The sequence below is a fragment of the Corvus hawaiiensis genome, chromosome Z (assembly GCF_020740725.1).
Source record: "Corvus hawaiiensis isolate bCorHaw1 chromosome Z, bCorHaw1.pri.cur, whole genome shotgun sequence".
Classification (NCBI taxonomy): Eukaryota; Metazoa; Chordata; class Aves; order Passeriformes; family Corvidae; genus Corvus; species Corvus hawaiiensis.
Window position 1 is genome coordinate 69447166 of NC_063255.1, and position 20901 is coordinate 69468066.

Below are 20901 nucleotides of genomic sequence, written 5' to 3' on the forward strand. Positions count from 1 at the left end.
CACAGAGGCTGAGAGACAGGGATGAACATTTCCTCAGCAGAGGTGTCAATGTACATGTGTGTGACACCATGTCTGCACACACCCTTGTCTTTCCAGCAAGTAAGGGAGTACGAAAACTCACCAGGGCCTGGCAATATCACACAGAGACCCTCTGGGGCTTTGGCAGATTGTTCTTTCAGGAGAGAGACCCCTCTGTCACTGTGTCACACCACATCTACACAATCTGCAGAGCAGGCCAAGCACACCTCAGAGAGAAGTGTTGTCATTTGAAACATGATGCAGTTATGTCAAAAAGAAACTTTTCAGGCAGAAAAGGCCCCCTGATTTTAATCAGAAAATATATTTTTAAGAAAACTTTTAAGTATCTTACTTTGACTAAAGAATAAAATAGATGGATAAAGTGTTCCACAGTACATTCTTGACTTAGGCTGTGTAACAGTGTAAAAGGCTGTAGAAATGGTCATTTAAAGCAAATGCAATGTTTTCAATAAACTCTCTGAATTGTGGAAGCCAATTTATTATTTTCCATGTTTGGTTTGGTCACCTACTTTCTTTTATAAGAGAAGAAGCAAGTAAACAGGTGTTTGTTTAAAACTCAAGAAAGCATTCAGAAAGCCGAGTGCAGACTGCAGCTCTGCTGATGCTTGCATCACACACCTCTGCTATAAGTCATCCTCCCTGATCTCTAGGGATGGAGGAAAAGAGAACAGAGGAAATCAAAAGGACCTCAAGAAAAATAACAGAGTTTGCTCTTGGGTGTTGTTTTTCTCCTGTACCCTGTCAGTCTTTTCTTCCTAAATAATCCATGTCTTAAGTATTATCAGGAGTGTCTTTCTCCACCTCAGTGATCTGTGCCCAGAACAGCCAGAGATGAGCAAAAAGGGAACGAGCAAAACAAAGTCCTCACAAACAAACTACAGACATTGTCAAATCTGTGGAAAATCACAGAGGAGACTGCAATTTTCCAGACAACCTGCAAATACACATTGAGTCACCTGCTATCTGTCATTAAAATACAAACATGCTCAGGTGCATTGTGTTCCACGGTCTGTGCACGAAGACTACTTCATCCCGTCTTCCAGAAAACTTCATGTTAGGGGCTTTGAGACTGTCAAGAGGGTATGATCCTGCCCTGTAACAGACTTCCATTTGAGAAACCTCTCCCTCAGACCATCTTCAGGTGCATTTCATAATTGACCTGGGAGCCCATGGCAACAAAACATGAATCATTGATTCATGGATTTGCTGCTCAGCTGTCCAAAATCAAACCCTCTCAGAGAGGGACACCGTGCAGAGAAGTCTTAAATGGAGGTATGTGCCTGGCTCCCCCACAAAACCCCTTAGAAAGGGGCACCAACATGGGACAGGTCCACACAAGTACACCCAACTCCAAAGGTTCCCTGCAGATGGTGGTGGTGATTTTGTGGCCTGATGAAAACACTGCTAGTGGGGAGTGAGAATTTTTCAAAAGAGCAAAAACTACAGGAGGGAGTCTTGGGCTTGGTTCTTCACCTCTCTTCAGAGTCTCCTCTGCCAAAACACCATAGGGGAGGTTCTTCGGCCTTCTACGCTGTGGAATTAGGTTTATTTAAATTGCTTGGTGGTTTGGGGTGGTTTGTTTCCCTTTTTATCAGACGGTTTGCATTGATCGCTGGTTTGGGGTTTTTTTTCTGCATTTGGGAGGGAAGGGTTTCTTCTTTTTGATTTTTGGGTTTAGGACTTTTTTTGTACTCTTCTATTCCTTTTTTGGAATAGAAACCCCCTTTTTTTAAGGGGGTTTGTTTTGCCTTTGTTGTTTGTTTTGCTTGCTTTCTGTTTTTTTTCTTGTTTTGCTAGGGTTTGGGGGGATTGAATTTTGTTTCTTTGTGCTTTGGTTTTCTGGTGGGGCTTTTTCCCCGTTTTTTGGGGGGGTTTTGTTTGGGTTTTTGTCGTTGTTGTTTTGTTTCATTGATTTTTTTTTTTTTCTTTGCTTTGGGGCTGGGGATTAGGTTGGTTTTTTTTGTTTGGTTGGGTTCGGTCGGGTTTTTTTTTTCCTTATTTTTCTGCTTTCTGACCTGGCGCTTCTCTGCGTTTTTGTTGGTTTTTGTTTTGGTTTTGGGGTTTTTTTTTTTTTTCCCCTCCTCTCTCACTTTCTTTCTCCCCTTTTCCCTGTTTTTTCGCACTTTCTCCCCCGCCCCGCTCTGCCCGTGCACACGCGCCGCCCCGGTGGCCCCGGCCCCGCGCGGGGCGGTCGCGGCCGCGGGCGCAGCAAATCAGCGGGGCCCGGGCCGCGCATAAGAAGGGCGGGTGGGGGCCGGCGCCGTCCTTCCCGGCGGCGGCAGGATGCACCATGAGGAGCTGGCGTCCCTGCAGCGGCCCCGCTACGGCTGTGAGTGGGCTCCTGGGGGGCGTTTCGGGACCTTTTCTTAGTAATTTCTTTTTTTGTTCGTTCCTCTCCCTTGCCAGCTTTCTCGGTTTAGCACTAAAAGAGCGAGTTGAAGGCAAAATAAAACCCGCCCAGCAGACTCTGCGGCTGCGCGCAGCGCTCCGGCTCCTTTTCGGTTAGCTCGCAGCCAGCTCCGGCTGGGTTTTGGACAGGTTTTCATGGGGCTGCGTTTTGTTCTGTAACTTTCTGAATGGATTAGAGCTGTAATTCCGCATTGCAGCTCTGGAGTTTCAGATTACAGCTTCGAGTTTTAGCGTTGTAACTTGGTGTTACAGGTATGGGTTTGGGTTGTAACTTCATAACTTGAATTATGACTGTAGTTTCAGGTTGTAACTTTGTAACCTTTGGATTATCACTTCGGAATTTCTGATTATAAAATTAAACCTTTGCTTTCTAGTTTTACAACTTTGTCTTAGAACTTTGCAACTCTTAAGTAATTGGGATGAGGGGAGACCCTGTGCAGATACTAGGCACCTCTTTTCAGAGGGCGTGTATTTACTTCCCAAACGTATATTTAAGAAAAACCGCTGAAGCACCTTACCTCTTGCTGCTGCAGAGCTCTCCTGCCCATGCTGTGTGCCGTGCTGGGATCCTGCACTCTCCTGTGCTTTTCCAGGCTCCTGTGGGCACAGCAGTGGAAGTCCATGGCTGTGCCATTCCTACAAGAAATGCCTTTGATACTTCAGGCATTGGAAAAAGGGAACACGCAAATGATTTGCAAAGTTCTCAACAACCCTGGCATCCTGTGTTCTAATGAGCAACTTCCCAGTTCTTATCGTAGTAGCTTTGTTTAAAACCGGTTCTGAAACCTCCTTTTAGAAAGAAACACAAAACCCCTTAACAGTGTTAGGGGCCACCTTGATTCCACCTAGGGCAGGTAGAAAAAGCGGTGCTTGGCAGTAAGACCTTCAGCTTGGAGAATGCCATGCTCTTCTGAGCGTTTCCCCTTATTGGTGGCTGGTTCCCACTACTGATGCCCTCTGTTGGGGCAGTTTGTGGGAACTGTAGGTTTCATTTTCCATTTTACCCAGTGGGTGGATGAGATCCTTGTGGAGGTGTGTGTTCACTGGTTACTACAGGCATAGTCTTAAGTGCCCATGTTACTGTGTTAGCAAAGGTGAATATTTGCTTGTGAAGCCAGTCATCCCAGCTGCTTGTGCTTTGCACATGTACTTGGGCAGTGTCCAGGTGTGCTGCATCGTGCCCCAGCCTCAGCTTGAACAGTGTCCACTTGCCTGCAATGCAGAAATGTTTGTTGTATGCCCATCAAGACTCCAGCAGCAGTGACTTTCCTGTGCAGATCTGGCCTGGCTGGTCTCAGAATATGTGGGTCTGGACAGGTAGAAATCAGTTTGTCGTGACTTCTGATACAGCCAAAGATGAGGTTTTGACTTCAAGCAAAGGGCTTATCCTTTGAGCCTTGTTCCTGCCCTGGATGCTGAGGATGATTTACGTTATTGCCAGAGCTGCTCAGAGTATTTTAAAGATCATAGGCCTCAATTATTAGGGGAAAGAATGACCATGTTAAGGATGCTAAATATAGTTTTGAAGAGATGGTCTATTCTCTCGGTGCTTATGCTTTGCTATGCTTGTTGAGAGCATTTTGTTCTGGTTACCATGGAGAACTTCATGTTCTGAGTTGTAGCCACTCTTGGTGTTAGGTCTCCCTCCCCCAGGTACAGGAGTGGATGAGAGTACACTTTGTCCTTTCTACTGGCACTTCTCCTCTGACCAATAATTGCTGCTTGCTCAGGATCCAATAGTTATTCTGTCCTTCCCTGAGTGAAAAGCTGTGGCTGCTGTACCACACTTCATCCACTTCTTTATAGGGTGCAATTTTTGCTGCAGGAGCATTTAAAATTACATTCCTTTCAAGGGATTAAGCAAAGGCTTCTTAAATATGCCAGGCTGATGGCAATATTTAAAAAAAAACCAAACACCAAAAAACTCTGTACTTTAAAGAACGAGCCATAGCCTTGTCTGTAGTGACAAGTAGGATGCATGTTTGTTTTTTTTAGCCTGTGTCTAGAGAAATACATGTGCTTTATCTGTACTGCATTTGGCTGCCATTTTGAGAAACTGAGAGATCCAGCACCTTAAAAAAAAAACAAAAAAGGAAAAGGCTCTCTAACTAGAAAGCCTACACTAGCGTTATCTGAGCTCTTAGGAAAGCCCATCATAAGTTGAAGGTTCTCTACATAACTGAAACTGCACTTTGGATTACTGGCAAACAGTTCCCTTTGTTGAGAACACCACATCTATGCTGGATTTCCTAAACAGTTAATAAGTTGTCCAAGTTAGGCTATCAAATTTCTAAGACTCCTTGCTTTAGTGACCTAGAACTGTTTTAAACATTTAACTTGACTTGGACTTTTGACTTTGGCTTCAAGCTCCTAGCAGAGTTTGTGTATTACTCTGAAGAATGCTAGCATTTTACTATCATAATTTTCTGCAATGTACTTTATAAACCAGTGAATGACTATCAGTAGCATTTCATTTTGATAACTAGAGAAGAAGACATACGCAAATTTTGGCTGTGTTTTATAGAGTGACGGATACAACTGGGGAAAAAAACTCTCCCTAAAAATAAAACCTTGTAGCACAAAGTGAGTAACTGGGAAGACGTATCCTTAACCTAAAAGCAGTTGTACAGTACAAGCTTTGCTGATATAGTAACAAAAAGAATATCTAGAAAAAAAATTTTAGAGCTGATCACTGCCATATTTAAAGTCTGGAAATAGATGAATGAAATCAAATAAGGCAGTCCCTTTCTGGGTGGGTGCTAGTTCAGGATGAGCATGGTTCATGGGAGAATCAGAGCTCAGAGCAAAATCCTAGAGCCTTCCCTTAGTCTATTAGGGCCAAAGTTTTGTGGCTTCCTGGACCACTTGTTGAAAGGTGCCTCCAAATCCGCTTACTGTTGATAGCTTAAAAGAGATGCAGAAGAGATTTCTGTTGCTGCTCCACTGAGCCCTTCAGACAGATATTTATCTCCAGGACCAACTCAAGTGAGAACATAAACTTACAAGGAAGCCACTTATACAGCCGAAACCATGTTAACAGGCACACTGCAACTGAATTTACATAGTGGTTTCCAGTCTGGCTACAGCTGTTGCCTGGTTTATTTCTCAATTCCAGCACAATCAGGAGCAGAGGTTCACAGAACTGCTGAGAATGGGGACTTATATTACAACTAGATGTATGAGCCATTTTTACAACAAAAAAGCTTTGTGCTGTGGAAGATTATGAAGACGAAAAAGGTATAGATCTCAGATGTAGCTCACAGATTAAACATGAAGTTTTGAACATGGGAAGGTAGCAAATCAGACAACGCTGTATCTTTGAGAATGCTCATTTCCTGATACTCTCAGTTCCTTTATAGCTGGTTTTCCCTGAAAACTGTGTGCAGAAACAAATGTTTAAGTTTTTGTGAACTGTCTGAATGGCTTCACTGCACTTCCAGGAATGTAATGAAGCTACAGAGAGTGAGGCCATGAGTGTCTGGATTTGAAAAGGATTTTAGGCATTTCCATGCTCAGAGTAGCTGAATTAATATATGCCCTGAGTCCCTGTCTACTGAGTAGAAGAAACACTAGGTGCTCCAACATCAGCAGATGCTTCTGTTGGAGACACAGATGAGTCTTCACCTCTGCTGCTGAGCCCAGAAAGCTAGTTTCAGTGGGCATGGATGATGGGTTAATGCAGGGGAAAACTGACTTTGGTATCCAGCGATGAGGGCGTTGCTTGTACTTCTGGTGCTGGCTCCCAGAACTGCTACTGTTTGGCACTAGGAATTTGGAGATGAGACGCATAAGCAGCATGAAGCTTCATGAGGGAGTGCTGCTCTGCCTGTGGAGACAGGCAGGGCAAACCTGAAGTGAAACACAGCCTACGCCTCTCTATGAAACCTAGCTTCTTCGCTCAGCAGGATGTGAAAGTTTGCAAACCAGTGGCTTTTCAAAAAGGTTTTAACATAAAAAAACTATAAATTTGTCTGCATGTCTAGTAACTGCAGTGAAACAAATAGCTGTTTTTCAATCTAAAATGGGGGAAAAGTCTTTTGGTAAAAGTTCTATAGGATTTTCCTAAGTGAAAACAGATGGGATTTTGGTTTTTTTTAAACTTAAAAAAAAAAAAAAAGGCTTTGCTGTATCCTATGCATATATATTCTTTTGGGTGTATGCTTTCTTGTAGTGCTTGTGACTTATGAGAACTCTTTTCTCCTTTTTTATTGATGGGTGTTATTTGGCAACCAAATACTCTGTTTATCTCTTCCACTCTTTTGTAGGTTGCTAATAATTAAACTGCTGAATGAGAACTCAAAAAGTTTAACTGCTTTGTTTAACCAAGTGCACATAATTCACTTGGTAGGAGTGGTTCTCTGTGTGCTTTCTGTACAAAGCAGGTTCATCTCCCATGAGGTTTGCTGGTAAAGAAAGGACAGAGCTATGTTACAGCATGCTTAAAGCTACTTGAATGCTGTTGAAACAGGAAATACTAATACTGCACTGGAAACAGGATTTATAGCACGTGTGAGTGTGCTACATCAAGTCTGATACTTGAGGCAGGGAATAGGAAGCATGCAGATTTTTAGCTTGCCTGTTCTGTTAAGTGGGGTTTCAGTTACATAATTTTTTGAGCTCGAAGTTTGCTTGATACTATTGCTGGTTCAAGCTGACTATGTTTTACTAGGAATAACCCTACACATAAGGCAGAAAAAAAAGCCTGTCAGTGACAGGCAGGACTGGTGGGTCATATTTCAGTGTGATGATAAGCAAGTGTGCTCTCTTGTGCTTGCTCCTTGTGGGAAATGATTAACCTGCTGTGTTTGCTTCACTTGTTCAGGCTGTTTCGTTGTTTTTTTGGAACCCGTATCCTTGAACTACTGCATATTGTGGAATGAAAGTGCGGGTACTGGACGGAGAGGAGTTGTGCCTACCCCTGGCCTGGGGACCATGACTGGGGGGACAGGGGCCAGGTGCCCCCCATTCTGAGGAGGGATGCCTGCTGTATGCGCCTCATTTGCTGATCCTTGATAAGACTGGGACAGTCATTCATGGGTCAGCACTTCCTGCACCTTGGCACTTGCGTTCACCTTCAGAAAACAGCAATGTCCCCTTCAGCCTGGTGCCAGCTGGGCTGTGAAGAGGTTTGCTGAACACATGCTGCTTGGTTTTCACTGCTGGGAGGAGAAGCGGGCTGCTGAGCGTCTGACACAGGGATAGGGTTGTGCTGGAGACCAACATGTTGCCCTGGCACTACTCCAGTTGAGTTTTGCCAGTTGCTGTGGCACAGGACAAGAGTGCCCTGGTCTGCGGTGGTGAAGGGCTGGTGGGGCAGGCAGTGCCTGCAGTGTGTTCTCTGGTGGCCAGTGGCCTTGGTAAGGTGGTGGGAGAGGGAGGGAATGGGCTGCTGAACCAGATGGTGTTCCTATAAACTCTGCACAGTGAAATATTTAGCTTCTAAATACCTTTTGAAATGTGTAAGCACATAAACAGCCATTAGGAACCTGTGCTGGTGGCTGATTTCAGTGTTAAATTACTGTTTCATTCAAATGAATATGCACTAGCAAGAAATACTTATCCAGAGGAATTATGTCAGTTCTTTTTTATCACTTATTGCCAAAGTTGAGGTCGTCCAGCTATAAATTCTTCAGGAATCAGATTCAAGAAGCACTTCAGAGCTCTGACTCACAGCTGCTGGCAAACTGCTGCCAGCCCATAAAGACTTTCTGCCTCCAGGTGTGGTCCTGCCTTGTCTGCCAGCCAGGCTCCAAAGTTGTTAGAAACTACTGTCCTCATCTCAGGTGCTTATCTTGGCCTGCGAGTATCAGACTAAGCAGTTCATGGCTTCTGCTAAAGTGAGTGATGAAGGATGTGGTCTCTGCCAGTCCTCTCTTGTGGACTCTGACCTGCTTCTTTGAAAGTGCAGTGAAAGCTTTGGTGGCATCTAGCAAGGTCTTTAAACCAACTCCTACCGTGCTTCAAAGTGTGAAGAGGAATTTGTAGTCATGCAGGCTATCAATCCTCTACTGTCTGTTCCGCCTGAAATAAAGAATAACCTCCTGGATTTGTGCTTGATTTATAAAACTGCTCTGTAAGCTGGTTATATTTGTGGGATTGGAGCCTCCTCTTCTGGGAGGAGAGCACAGATTAATCCAGGGGCAGCTGGAATGGGAAATGCCCGAACTCTGTACAGAAGTGTGCTTCATTAAGGCAACTGCTTTTCCACAGGGTTGTAGGGTCGAACTATAGGCCAGTAAATGCTTCACTTGTGTTTTAAGGGGGTTGTTTCAAAGATGTTTTGGGGAAGCGTAGATGAGTACTGGGACTACTCTGGTTGAAGTGATTAGAAACAAGGCCAAAAAAACTTGAACTAATCAAGAACACAGATTTGTTGAGAACATGATCCTGTGTCTAGGATCAACACTTTTTTATAAGATGTTGTTTTTAACTGGTGTTATTTTGCATTGGGATCCCATCTCCTGCTTTGCTGCAACTGGTGAGCTTTCAGCAGCCTGAACTTGTCTTCAGCTGCTCTGTCATGCTGCTGAAGACAACTTCACCTCTTGCCAGCATGGATATCCAATCTGTCAGGAAGCTAATCTCTCTTAGCAGAGCTGATTTGCATTGCTGGATTTGCAATCACCTCTGGTCTCTGCAGGGGATGACTGCAGGTCTCACAGCCTTGCCTGCTGACCGAGGCAGGGGGACTTTCTGGCCAGGTGGGACTGTTGCAGCCAGAATTTAGAGGTGCTAAAATTGCTCTGCAACCGCACCCTGAAACTGTGGGTTTGAGTGTGCTTTCAGTCAACTCTGCTGGTGGAAGAGGTGACCTTGACTCCTCCTATGGAATTATTTTTGGCTGGATTAGGTCCCCAGTCTGGTTTGCAGCATGAGCCCACAGGCAGGTCTGCCAGCATGATGTAGTAGCTGCAGTAGGGATGAGCACGAACACCTGGAAGAATGGCAGGTCAAGTTGTGCTGCTGCTGCACATAGAGATCCGGAAAGTGTGCCTGTGGTGAGGCAGGAAAATGTGCAGGTAGAACTCAAGGGTGGACTGGGGCACACAGGAAGGAGTGTCACGTGCATTGCCCTGGTGTCCTCAGCTGCCTCTGCTGTGGTGCTGCTGACACCCTTGTGCCCTGTCTGCCTGACAGGGCTAGGGCTGCTTTCAGCTCTCTGTTGCCCCAGGAGTTTTGAAGTGCAGAAATATTTTTGAGGAAATCTTGTCATTACTGCTGTAATTTCACAAATCTGTGTCAGTAAAGGCTTGGCAGTGTTTGCCAGGCAATGCTACAGTGGTAAGAAAATTTGAAGAAACTGTCTGAATTCTAGACTACTCAAATAAGAAAGAAAAATAAATGCTTTTTTTTTTTTTGTAGAAAGATTCAAGATGCTTTTTCAACCTTCTTTTGTAGCTGATAAAATTGCTGTTGACTTGCAGGGCCTCAGAGCTGTGGGGATGAGAATGTAACTTGTGGTATGTGCTGCTTATTTCTGGGATTTTTAGTTTTTTCAAGACCAACTGATTTACCCAAGCTATAACTGACTGGATGGTCTCTATTCAGTGGTAAACAGTTCTAACATTCCATATGTTCCCAATACAGTATAGCAGAATAAATAATCATTGAAGTATCAGCATGGGTATGTTGTGGTGTAACTGAAAAGGAACATGAAGGAGTGCTGGGTAGGGCAGGGATTATGTGTAGAGAAATCTGGGACAGGGCTTTGACCAAGGAAAAATGGTCAGCTGTTTTAAAACCAGGCACACAGTAAACGTGATTTCGCTATATCTGAGCTGAGAAGTTGTTTTGAATACTTCTTTTCAGGCCACAGCAGAGCGCATATTTCTTCACTGTGATTTGGTGGAGGCTGGGAGATGAACCAGGCTTGGCTTGGCATTCGAGGCTGCACAGCAGCTGATTACAGAAGGTGGATAGATAGCTTACCTTCAAGGACTGGATGTGACTGCCTGCTAATTTGTATCACCTGTGACTATGGTAGTGATGTTCAACAAACGGGTTAGAATAATCCAGAAAATACACAGCCTTTTTACTACTTGTAAAGCCAGCCTGTTGTGCACCAACTTGTGTCTACACATAGAAAATGAGAAGTAAGACCACATGGTTTTGCTGAAGATGACACAGATATGAGCTGTCCTAGAACAAAATGAATCAAATTTCTTAGTATTGTTGTTAATAACAGGCAAAACAAAGGCTGGTGTTTCCTATAATGCTGAACCATGGCAATAACACTCAGTAGTTTCCTCTTTTTTTTGGTGGAGGGAGAGGGTTTGCTTTGGTTTCTTGTTGCCACACTTACAAAAATTAAGTAGCTTCATAACTGTTTGTAGAAGTTTCTGATAAAAACAGAGGTGGATTTCTGTAATGTTCATCTGTATTCTTCTTCCTGAAACTCTGTCAGGAGGGTGCTGACTGGTAGGCTGCAAATGTTGCCCATTGACGGGCCTATCTGGACTCCCCAAAAGGATGAAGTAATGAGCAGTTAAGAAATTTGGATTCCTATAGCAGCGGCAGAAGTTGTCTCCACTAGATTCTTGGGCACATTTCAGATAACAATTGATATGTGATCAAGTTTTTTTAATATAATTTCCTCAAGTTATAAAGTACAGACTTGAAAGTTGACCATTTGCATGAAAACTGTTACAAATTAGGTAGAAGGTATTTCACATGTGCTCACACTTCACAGCTTTTTGTGTCGAGGCCAGGAAGAGGAGGGATGCTTCTGATGAACAAAGCTTGTTGTGACTGTGGGTCTCCCCAGAAAGTTACCATACAGAATAGGAATGCTAGAAACTCACCTGGGCAAGATACTGCAGATGGAGTAGCTATATTTTTACACTGCTCCACTCTCTCTTGCAGCTGTAAATACCTCATTATAAAGAAGCTGACCATACAGTGTGAGTTGGAAACCAGGGCAAAATTTGGAGGAAGAACCGTTACAAACTGAGCAAATGTCTTGATTTTTGTGAAGCAGTGCTTCAAGACAGGAAACAAAATGCAGCTATACAAAGTCCTTATGCATGCAAATTTCTTTTTTTGGAGAGAGACTTCAAAAATTGCTAACACATAACTTAGTTTGGTGTTAAGTTTATGTGTATTGTTTGTACTGTTGTTGCCGTAACAGTGATTTAATGCTAGTTATGTTTCCTTTATTTTGGTGGTCTTAATATTGCTGTTTCAAGCAAGCAAAAATACTTGTTTTGGGGTGTTTACACAATGTTTCTGATATGCTCCTGATATTTTGTACACATTGATATTTAACATTGTCACTGTGAAACTCTCATTCGAGAAAATGTGCTCAAGGTAACAAGGAGGCTGTTCTGAGGTCAGTGCTTGCTCCATTTACTCAGAAATTACTTTGAGTTATAGGGTAGACATAAGCAAATAACCTGAAAAATTAAGTTGTTCAGGATGCTATCGACAAAATTTCTTTCAGGTTAGAGGAAATTTAGTAGAACAAATAGTTATACTTAGAAACTTGTGAGTGTATAGTTTGGGTAAAAATTTATCTTTTGAGTGCAGCTGTCAAAGACTTGTCCTGGAAATAAAAGTACTTGGTTTATTGATAAGTTATGAGCAACATCTAGCTCACTCTGTATCTGATGATTTTGCAGTAATATATGCAATGGTAGATGTGTCATTGTCAGAGCAGTTTTGAGTTTCAGTAAATATGTTCTGGATGTACTGACTTAAAAGGTCAGGATTTGTCTGCTCTTTTCAAACCTTGCTCAAAGGCCTGTTATTCAAGGCTCGAATGTTTTGTGATTTTGTTCTCTCCTATGGTTTTAACTCCTGATGATGAAGGAAAAATTAATTCACATTACTGGGTATGTATGCAAATGAGAATTAAGGGTCAGAGTTGTCCAGAAGCCCTGTGGGCGAGTGCCCTGCAAGCAATGCCTGCCTGCCTATGCAGTGTGCTCCTGAAGTGACCTACTAGGGAGGACTGGGAGGAGATTACCCTGGAGCTAGCAGTATCAGCTCCAGTCCTTTTGCAAACACTTGCTTACTGCATAGTGAAGGCAGCCAAGCAGGCCTCAAGTGGTAACTGAGGTCACTGCTGGCCTGGCACTGCCTCTGAGCTGGGTACCTGCACAGGTATGCTGTGTTTGCCTTCTTCCTGCAGGAATTTATCATCTCACCCATGAGATGAAGCAGGAACAAAGAAGGTGCATCTCTATCCACTGTGCCTTTCTGCCTCTATGTGGAGCAGCACAGTCAACAGAGGTTTTGGAGTGAGATTCTAGCTTGTGAGACTAATATTGTGCCTCCACCCTTTATTTTGTTGTTCCTGCCTGTGCTGGGCCATATCAGCTGTAGAAACAGCTACTGAATGCACAGTGGTTTTGGGGCTTGTTCAACAAGTAGCAAAGCTGCCTTCCCAGGGGAGCCTGGAATGTTGGAGGGAGGACAGGAACTGCTATGTGTTCTGTCTCTGCCTCTGGGTGCCCAAGGGTCGTGCTCATCACCTAAACTTACTGTATCTGTGGAACATACAGCATTTCTTTATGTTCTTGTTAATTTGAAGCCATTTTTGTATTAACTGTTCAATCTCATTCTCTGTGTCTGTAGGTGCAAACTTCAATTTTCAGTTCTGTTATCCCTAATGCTTAAGGTTTTTTCTCCCCACCAAGATTAAAAAAAAAAAAAAGCTGTTGTGCCTATAAATCAAAGAATTTGAGTTACAAACTTTGGAGATATTGTGACTGTAATAATTATTGAGGAATGAAAACCCAGGCAGGCAGAGGCAGATGTGTTCTTGCAGTTTAAAGCTGAAAACCTCGTGGCATATTCACATGCTTGTATTTGTATCTTGAAGGAAAAATGTGCTGCAACATTTCTGGTGTTTTCTGGAGCTCCTCTCAGAATGTGGAAAAAGTGAAGCAGATGGTTTATTCAGACCTTGGTAGAAGGACGCTGCAGCAGACTGGCTGTGAAAGAAGCAGAAGACGAATTGTCAAATGAAGAATAAAGACCAGATGTCAAGGCTGAGGGTTTCCACACTGCAGTCTTTCTCATGGTGATTTCCAATTTAATCAGTGGTTAAGTGGTGCTCTTGCTTGTGGCTTTTCCTAGACAGGTGTTTCAGTCCTCTGGAGTCTCTTGGTTCAGACTAAGACTCCTACAGCTCTACAGTCTGAGTTACTTAGTGACCCAGACACAGATTTCCCCTCAGATTCTTTTATTCCAGAATTCCTGCTTGTCATCCTCCTTTTCTGTTCTTTAAGCTGCACCTTACCACATTTCTTTAAGTCGGTTACTGTACTGAGAATGTGGTGATAGGAAGCTTTCTGGTTTCAATTCTCCAATGACCTGAGTATTGAATCCATTTGGTAACCCTTTCCTCCCAAACTTCTTTCAGGAGGTCTGAGTTGCTCATCCTTCCCCCTCTCTTTCACTTTGCCTATCTCTGTTCTTGTCTTCCTCTTTTACTGCATTCAAGTGTAGGCCTTCCCTAACCAGCCCCTGGGTAGTAGAGGTTTGCTACAAATGTATTTATGAATCACTGTTCTGGCCTCAAGTTGTAATGCAGATCAGTTTTCTGGCATTTTCAAGACTGAAACAGAAATTGACCAAGGTCCTGACTTAGCCAAAAATCCTGTGCAGCATTTGCAGGGCATTATCTTAATTGGTTACTGTTTAAATGGTTATCAGTCTTTTGAATGTCTACCAAGGAGCATCAACAGAAGCAGAAAACCTTTATGTCATGCTCTTTGTTGTGAATTTCAAGTAGTTTGCCTTTGGTGAAGTATAGTAGCTCTTGTCAAACATGCTTACCTTCCTCAGTACCCATGGTCCCTCTTTGTACGTAAGTAAGCCTTGTGCTTTATTCTGGTCCTGTGTGTTGGCTGAGATGTCTTAAACAACACAATTAGGGCGATCTTACTGTTGCCAGGTCAGAGGTTTTGCTGTGCAGATGGCTAAGAGGAGTGCAACAGAGGTGTGGGTAACAACACATGTGAACACATGATGAGCAGACAGTCCTGAATCTGGATTTCGCACTGCCTGTAGTGAGTTCTGTCTGTGCCCTGCCCTACATACTGATGGTCTCCAGCCCCACTTTCCTGTTCTTCCACTCCACTTCTGCAATGACTTTCTGCCCTGCCACCATTGTTGATGGGTGGGGTTGTGGCCACAGGCAGTGGTGTGGTGTGATTACACAGAATGAAAGTTGCCTTTGGGGTTCTGCCGAAGGCTGCAGACACAGTCATCTTTCCTGTTAATTTGTGGCTCTTGATTCCAACTGCTTGCATAGGGATGAATGCCTTTTGGATTAGTTTTTTTCTCTTTGCATGATCATCACAGTGTTTTACTGCCCACAAGCTACTTGTCCTTTTGTGTAGATGTGTGTATACATTTGACTTATTGATATACCTGCAATTCTATTCAGAGAAAAAGTAAATATAAACTGCCTAATACTAAAAATAAATTCGATGGCATTTGTAGGCAAAAGACTTGCATTTGTCTTCTGACTAAATCTAATTACAGGGTTGATACCAAGGCACACTCTAGACACTAGCATTTTTCTGTCTTTCATAGTTGCATGGTGCATTTTACTAGCCTGGCAAGATTAAACTGTCCTCATTATTTCATTAACAGTCTGCTTGTGTTAAGTTGAATTGAGGTCACAGTAGGTAAAATGTAAGGAAATGGAATCCATATGGTAAAATTTTGGCTCTTTTATTTAGGATTATTAAAGTGTATTACTAATAAAAAGCAAACAGGTTGAAGTAATTCCAGTGACATGAACAGAGCAAAAGGTAACTTTATCAAAATACGTAGAATTCAAATGACAAGTTCTTTATTTAAGAAAATAGTGAGTGTATAAAGGTGGCAAAGAAATCTGACACTTTTTTATTTGTTCTCTCATGAACTAACCTCTGGAGAAGGAAAGCTTGGTCAAATGTGCAATATTATTTTGAACGCCTCAAGCCTTCAAAAAATTGTGGGGTTTTTTTTCAAGCCCGCATGAAAAATGTCATTCCTGCTGTAAATATGTGGAAACTAAACAAACCTTCCAGCTGGAGGAGATACCGTGTAACCTTCTGAAAGCTGCCTTGAAGTTTGGCCATGCTAATGTGTTTGGACTAAGCATGTGGAGATAGTAAGGCCTGTAAGTGAAAGAAATAGCTTGTAATTGGTGTTCACTGCCTCTTCAGGGTCCATTAGTCTGAGTGCTTCCTTAGACTTGTGACTTTTTTGGCAACCTAGACTGAGGGTTTGTTAGTAAATAGTGAGTATGAGTAAAGAGTGTTTAAAAAAAAAAAAAAACCAACAAAAAAAACCCCATGAGTGAAGAGTGTTAAGGTCAATTGTTTAAGTTGACCTAAAAGTTTAAGGTCATAGAAAGGAGCTAGAGTTTTAACAGAATTTTTAGAGCACCTGAGTCTTAGGAAAACCGGTTGTGCCTTGAACTGACCAGCTAGCAAAGTATGCAAAGATAAACAGTTACAATTTTATTAAGCAATTACACCAAATGTTGCTGGAGACGGTGAGACCAGCAGTTAGATGTTGGTGGAAGTGGTTGAGCAATAAGCTGATACATTGCATTCCATCCCATCCATGTAATCAAAGATGGCAACACTTGCAGCTAACTGAAAATGTCTGGGCTTTGATCTGCTTCAACTCCATTACTTTTTCTCCTTGTTCTTCCAAACATACTGAACAATTATAATGAAGTTGCGATAAAATGAAACATGTTATTTTTCTGCACAGGGTTAAGGGACGCTACTAGAAAAGAGATGTCTATGCTCTAGTATCATTATAGAATAAGGTAATGTCAGAGCTACTTAGTGTCTTTTAATATTTACCTCTGCTTAAGTCTCACTTGATGGTACCATAAAAAGCTTGAGGTTTAAAAGCAGAGTGCAGAATGTGTATACCTGTAAGCAGAAAATTCAATTTAAACTTTCTGGCAGTGCATGTAGTGACTTGGTCAATGCCAAAACCATCTTGTGTCTGTGGTTAAATGAGACATTTTCTAAACTTTGTGGAGATTGAAGTATCTTGAGATGTGTCTGAGGAGCCCTACTGTGTCCGACTGAAATGAAGTGGTTTTGACACTTGGCTCCAGGAACATGGAATGTGGTTGCTGTTGCATCACTGTCCCCTTGTACGATAGTCCCAAGGTCCATGTATTGCAATAGTGCTCAGTATCTGTTAATGGATGTGGCTGGCCTTGTGGTAACAGAGACATAAGACTGAAATAAGACCTTTATCAAGGAAATGGGAGGAGGAGGAGGACTTGGGAAAGTAAATGCACAGGAATGAGGTTCTATGAGAAAGCTCAGGGGAAAGACTGGTTTAGCAAACATTTTTAATTTTACATCAGGATGTTTTTTACTGGATGTCTGTTGTCAACACTCCCATGCTAATGGTGCATATTTGCTTTCCCTGTTTGCGCAGTGTCTGGCAGTGAGACCTAGTCCAGAGCAGTGGCCCTGGAGATCCTGTGTGTCACACAATTTGTGAGAACGGATAATATCTATCTGCTGGCCAGAGCATGCATTTGTATTTTTGTTTGAAACTATGAGCCTGCATGCTTTGACAATGAAATAACTAGATTAGGAGAGATACAGCAATTTTTTAAGGGAGGGAGAGAGTAGTTCAATGTTGGGAACATTTGAAAAATGGCATATTGGACACCCTTATGCTTTAATTAAGTGTATTAGTCTACCATCTCATGTGAATCTGGCCTCCAAGTTCACAGCTGTGGTAGGTTTTTTTGTGCTTGCAGTGTCTGCCTTTGTCTAGAGCCCTTTCTTGGAGCAAATGTTCAAGGAATGGACTGAATGCCCTTAACTGGAGACACAGAAAAAGGTTCAGGCCATCTGGTTTTATTACTGTGAGACACATGCTAGTTGCTTGCAATTGTACTTTTTGACAGAAGAAGTCTATAGAAAGCTGTTTTCATCCAAGCCTTAAATTTTTCATCCAAAGATAAATAACTTCCAGCATAACAATAGACCTGTAGGTAAAAAAGTACCTTAACAGAACACCTGTAATTGGTGTTTGGTGCTGTAAAGCCATTTTTTCGTTGTAGCCTATTGAATTATCTCTGTTCACATAGTTATAGTTGACATAGTTTCTTCTGCATGTTTAATAAACTGTTACGTTAGATACCTGCAAGTTGATATTGGGAGTGGAGGCTCGGAGGGGGGAACTCCATCTGCTTGTGGCTTTGAGAAGTGTCGTTCTGATATCTGTACATGTATCTTTTCCCTGTATTTTGCAGCTTCCTGCCAGTGCTCTGAGCTCCTGTCCTGTTGCAGTGAGGACAGCTCAGGGAGCAGTGAGCCTGCCTCAGAGCATTGCCAGCTCAACCTGCTTCAGGTACAGGTCTTGGCTGGTGCTGTGTTGGTGCAATGACAGCATGTGAACTGCCGAACTAGGAGCAACCATGAAGTTGAACTGCCCAAGGCAGGCACTCCTGGGGTGATGGGTACCTGAGAGTGTGATTTTTTTACTAGGAATAAAAAGATGAATTTACTGGCCTCTTTCAAACTAGGACAAAATAATTATATGTTCTCAAATAGCGTAAGTTATTTGAACTTAAAACAATACTGTGTTTTAAGTCACAGTGACTGTAAGGTTTTAAGTCACTGTGACCATCTAAAATGCACCTAGCTTCTTCTTGAAACTACAGCACTGAATTGTAATGACAAATGCTTAAGGTTCTCACAGTACAGGGAGACATAAATGGGATGCTGCCTAGAGCCTGTTGTACTGGGTTTGGCTATCACTGGAACTGACTGTGGCCAGCAAACTGTGGCCAGTCAGAAGTTTTTGTGCAGGAAAGGCTCCTGGGCTTTTGTTTTTGTTATAGCATGGCTCTGTCAAGTACTTTTGAGTGTATTAATACTGGGTAGGGGATATGAGCTTGGGAGGAGGAGGCAGGAAGGTGTGAGGGGGACATAAACAGAATTTGCAGAACTTCTTGTCAGTGGACTGAAACACTGCCTTGCCTTGCTTACTGTGTGGCTCAGACAGCAGACAGCTGAGACTGCCAAATGTGGTTTAGCTAATGTTTAATTCAAACACTCTAGTGAAAAACTTTTATCCCAGCATTTTACAGTATTTTCTCCTGTATCTTTCTTCACCCCCCCCACCCCCGCACGCAACCCTGACTTTACAAATTCTATTCTATCACTGTAAGAGGATTTTGTTCTCTCCATCATCTGTTATGTCTTGTTCATTGAGCTTCCCTGTTGTGGTGCCAAAAGAGCTCTCCTCCTTATTGCTCACGTCTCTCCTGCCATGGGAAAAAGTCCCTGGTGGCAGGAAACTGAGGGGGATTGGCCCTGGGAAATAAAAGCTTCTGTTCCTTTCTTTGCCTTCTTCAGTATAAGAAGTCCTTTGGTATGTCTGTGGCGAATGCCTTATTAGAGGGTCTGCCTGCTAGAAGCAGCCATGTGCTGTTCTTGAACTATTGCAGATAGTTGTATGTCTGAGAGAAAATTAATGACCAGGAAGCCTTAAGTGCTGTTGTAGGTTTTGCAGGGCTTTTTTTCCAGCCTCAGTTTTTCAAGATAACAAAAACTCTTTGGTAAATGGTTGTACCTGAATAATTTAAGGATTATGCCTCATAAAGTATTCTGTAAATTTGTATTCAGAACTTGTTACAAATGTTACTTTTCCTTGCTCTTTTGTTACATATTACAGAAATTTTAAGTTTAGCATAATCTAAAAGTACAATCCACAGATCCATGACTAATTTGCAAACTGTTGCAAATTAGACCTGTGAAACTCCCCTTAGTTAATGTAAACTCAAACATAAACTACTGTGACCAGCAGGTCGAGGGAGGCGATTATACCCACTCCACTCCAGCCACATAGCAGCCCATCTGGAGTGCTTCATCCAGCTCTGGGGCCCCAGGCATAAGAAGGACACGGATCTGTTAAAACGGGTCCAGAGGAGGAGGCCACAAAAATGATCAGAAGGCTGAAACATCTGTCCTGTGAGGACAGGCTGAGCAAATTGGGATTGTTCTGCCTGGAGAACAGAAGGATCCAGGAGACCTTATTGTGGCCTACAAGAAAGATGGAGAGGCACTTCTTATAAGGCTTTGTAGTGATAGGACAAGGGGGAATGGCTGCAAACTGAAAGAGAGTAGATTTAAATTAGCCACTAGGAAGAAATTCTTTGAGTGGTGAGGCACTGAAACAGTGATTAGATTTCCAGTAAACTCAGTATCAGTGTAAATTATCCCTGTGAGCTTGGGACCTCCAAAATCCTTGTCATGGATGTAATATGAGGGTGAACTCTGAACTGGATTACATTTACAGAGACAGTACTTGTTTTTAAAATTCTTGTGTAAAGTGACCACATCTGTGTGAACCTGAAGTTTTGATTCTCTTTCCAGATTCTGTTAGTTCTGTTCATGGCTCCAGTGGCTCTTGTGCACCTGGGCGGATTGCTAGTTTCAGTAATAATATTGCATCTTCAGAAGTGGTGGCTCTATTTCTGAAAACTTACTCAAATCCAGAAATTCAAAATATTTTCATGTTGTCTACTAATGCTGAGTCAGACTTAGTCAATCCTGCAGGCACCATGTTGGCTGTAGGTACGTGGAGCACGTTGGGTTGAGTTGTCAGCTCTGTGGTCAGCAAATGACATAGTTCCAAGTATTTGCCAGCAACTGGAGCGGCTGTCTTGGATCAGGGCACATCAGAAAGCTTTGCAATTCATAACCAGACCCCAAACATCAATTAGTCCTAGATACTGCCTACACAGGACAATTTTAGAATGAGGAAGGTGCGTGTGAGTGCAAGGTGTCAGTTGGTAGAAGATGACCAAGTCTCTCAGTTTAGGAAAACTCCTTGGTAAACATTTTTGTGCTAAATATGTAGAATATATGTATGTAGGAATCTGTTAGGAGAATGTTATTTTATTTCTGTTGAGTCAGTTGTGGGAGGAATTAGAAAGTTGGTGCACCATACTGAGTACTAGCATCAGTCTCTCTCATGTGTGGCAGTTTAAGCTTTAGTACTGCTCACTGTTCCATGTGTTTCATACACACTCTTCCTTTACTGTTTTTTTAATGAAGAAATGTCTGAGTGAACTTGGTGTCTTAACACGTTTTGCGTCTACTGACTGTTGGCTAACAGGATGACAACCTCTAAAATGAATTGAAATAGAGAGCGTTAAGGCTAGCATTTTTATTAGTTCTTGTTGGTTGTCCAGATGCACTGTTAACATTCCCTCTTTGAGGCAATATTTTAGATTTTTCTTCTCAATTTGAAATTAAGCCATGTAATTGATGAATTTAATCGTAAGATGTTGAGATGCATTTTTTTCCCCTCTGTATAGCTTAGATGTAGAGTGTGCCTTGTTCTATGGCATTTGGATCTTTTCAGCTGGAACATTTTGTGTCAGGATCCTGCTTGGTAGAGTGAAGCCCAGCCCTGATTGTTCTGCCACATGACACCCTTTATTGCAGCACTCTCTTC

At 42.5% G+C, this 20901-nt stretch overlaps 1 protein-coding gene across 6 annotated transcripts in view; it reads left to right on the top strand.

The window, feature by feature from the left end:
- The first annotated feature begins 2275 nt into the window (after nucleotides 1-2275).
- LOC125319701 (ras GTPase-activating-like protein IQGAP2) overlaps nucleotides 2276-20901 on the top strand; it is a 125591-nt gene continuing 106965 nt past the window's right edge. For all 6 annotated transcript variants that reach the window (XM_048291165.1, XM_048291167.1, XM_048291168.1 and 3 more), the window contains exon 1: nucleotides 2276-2368. In XM_048291165.1, coding sequence (XP_048147122.1) covers nucleotides 2323-2368 — 46 coding nt within the window. In that variant the 5' untranslated portion in view covers nucleotides 2276-2322. The remainder of the gene's footprint in view (nucleotides 2369-20901) is intronic.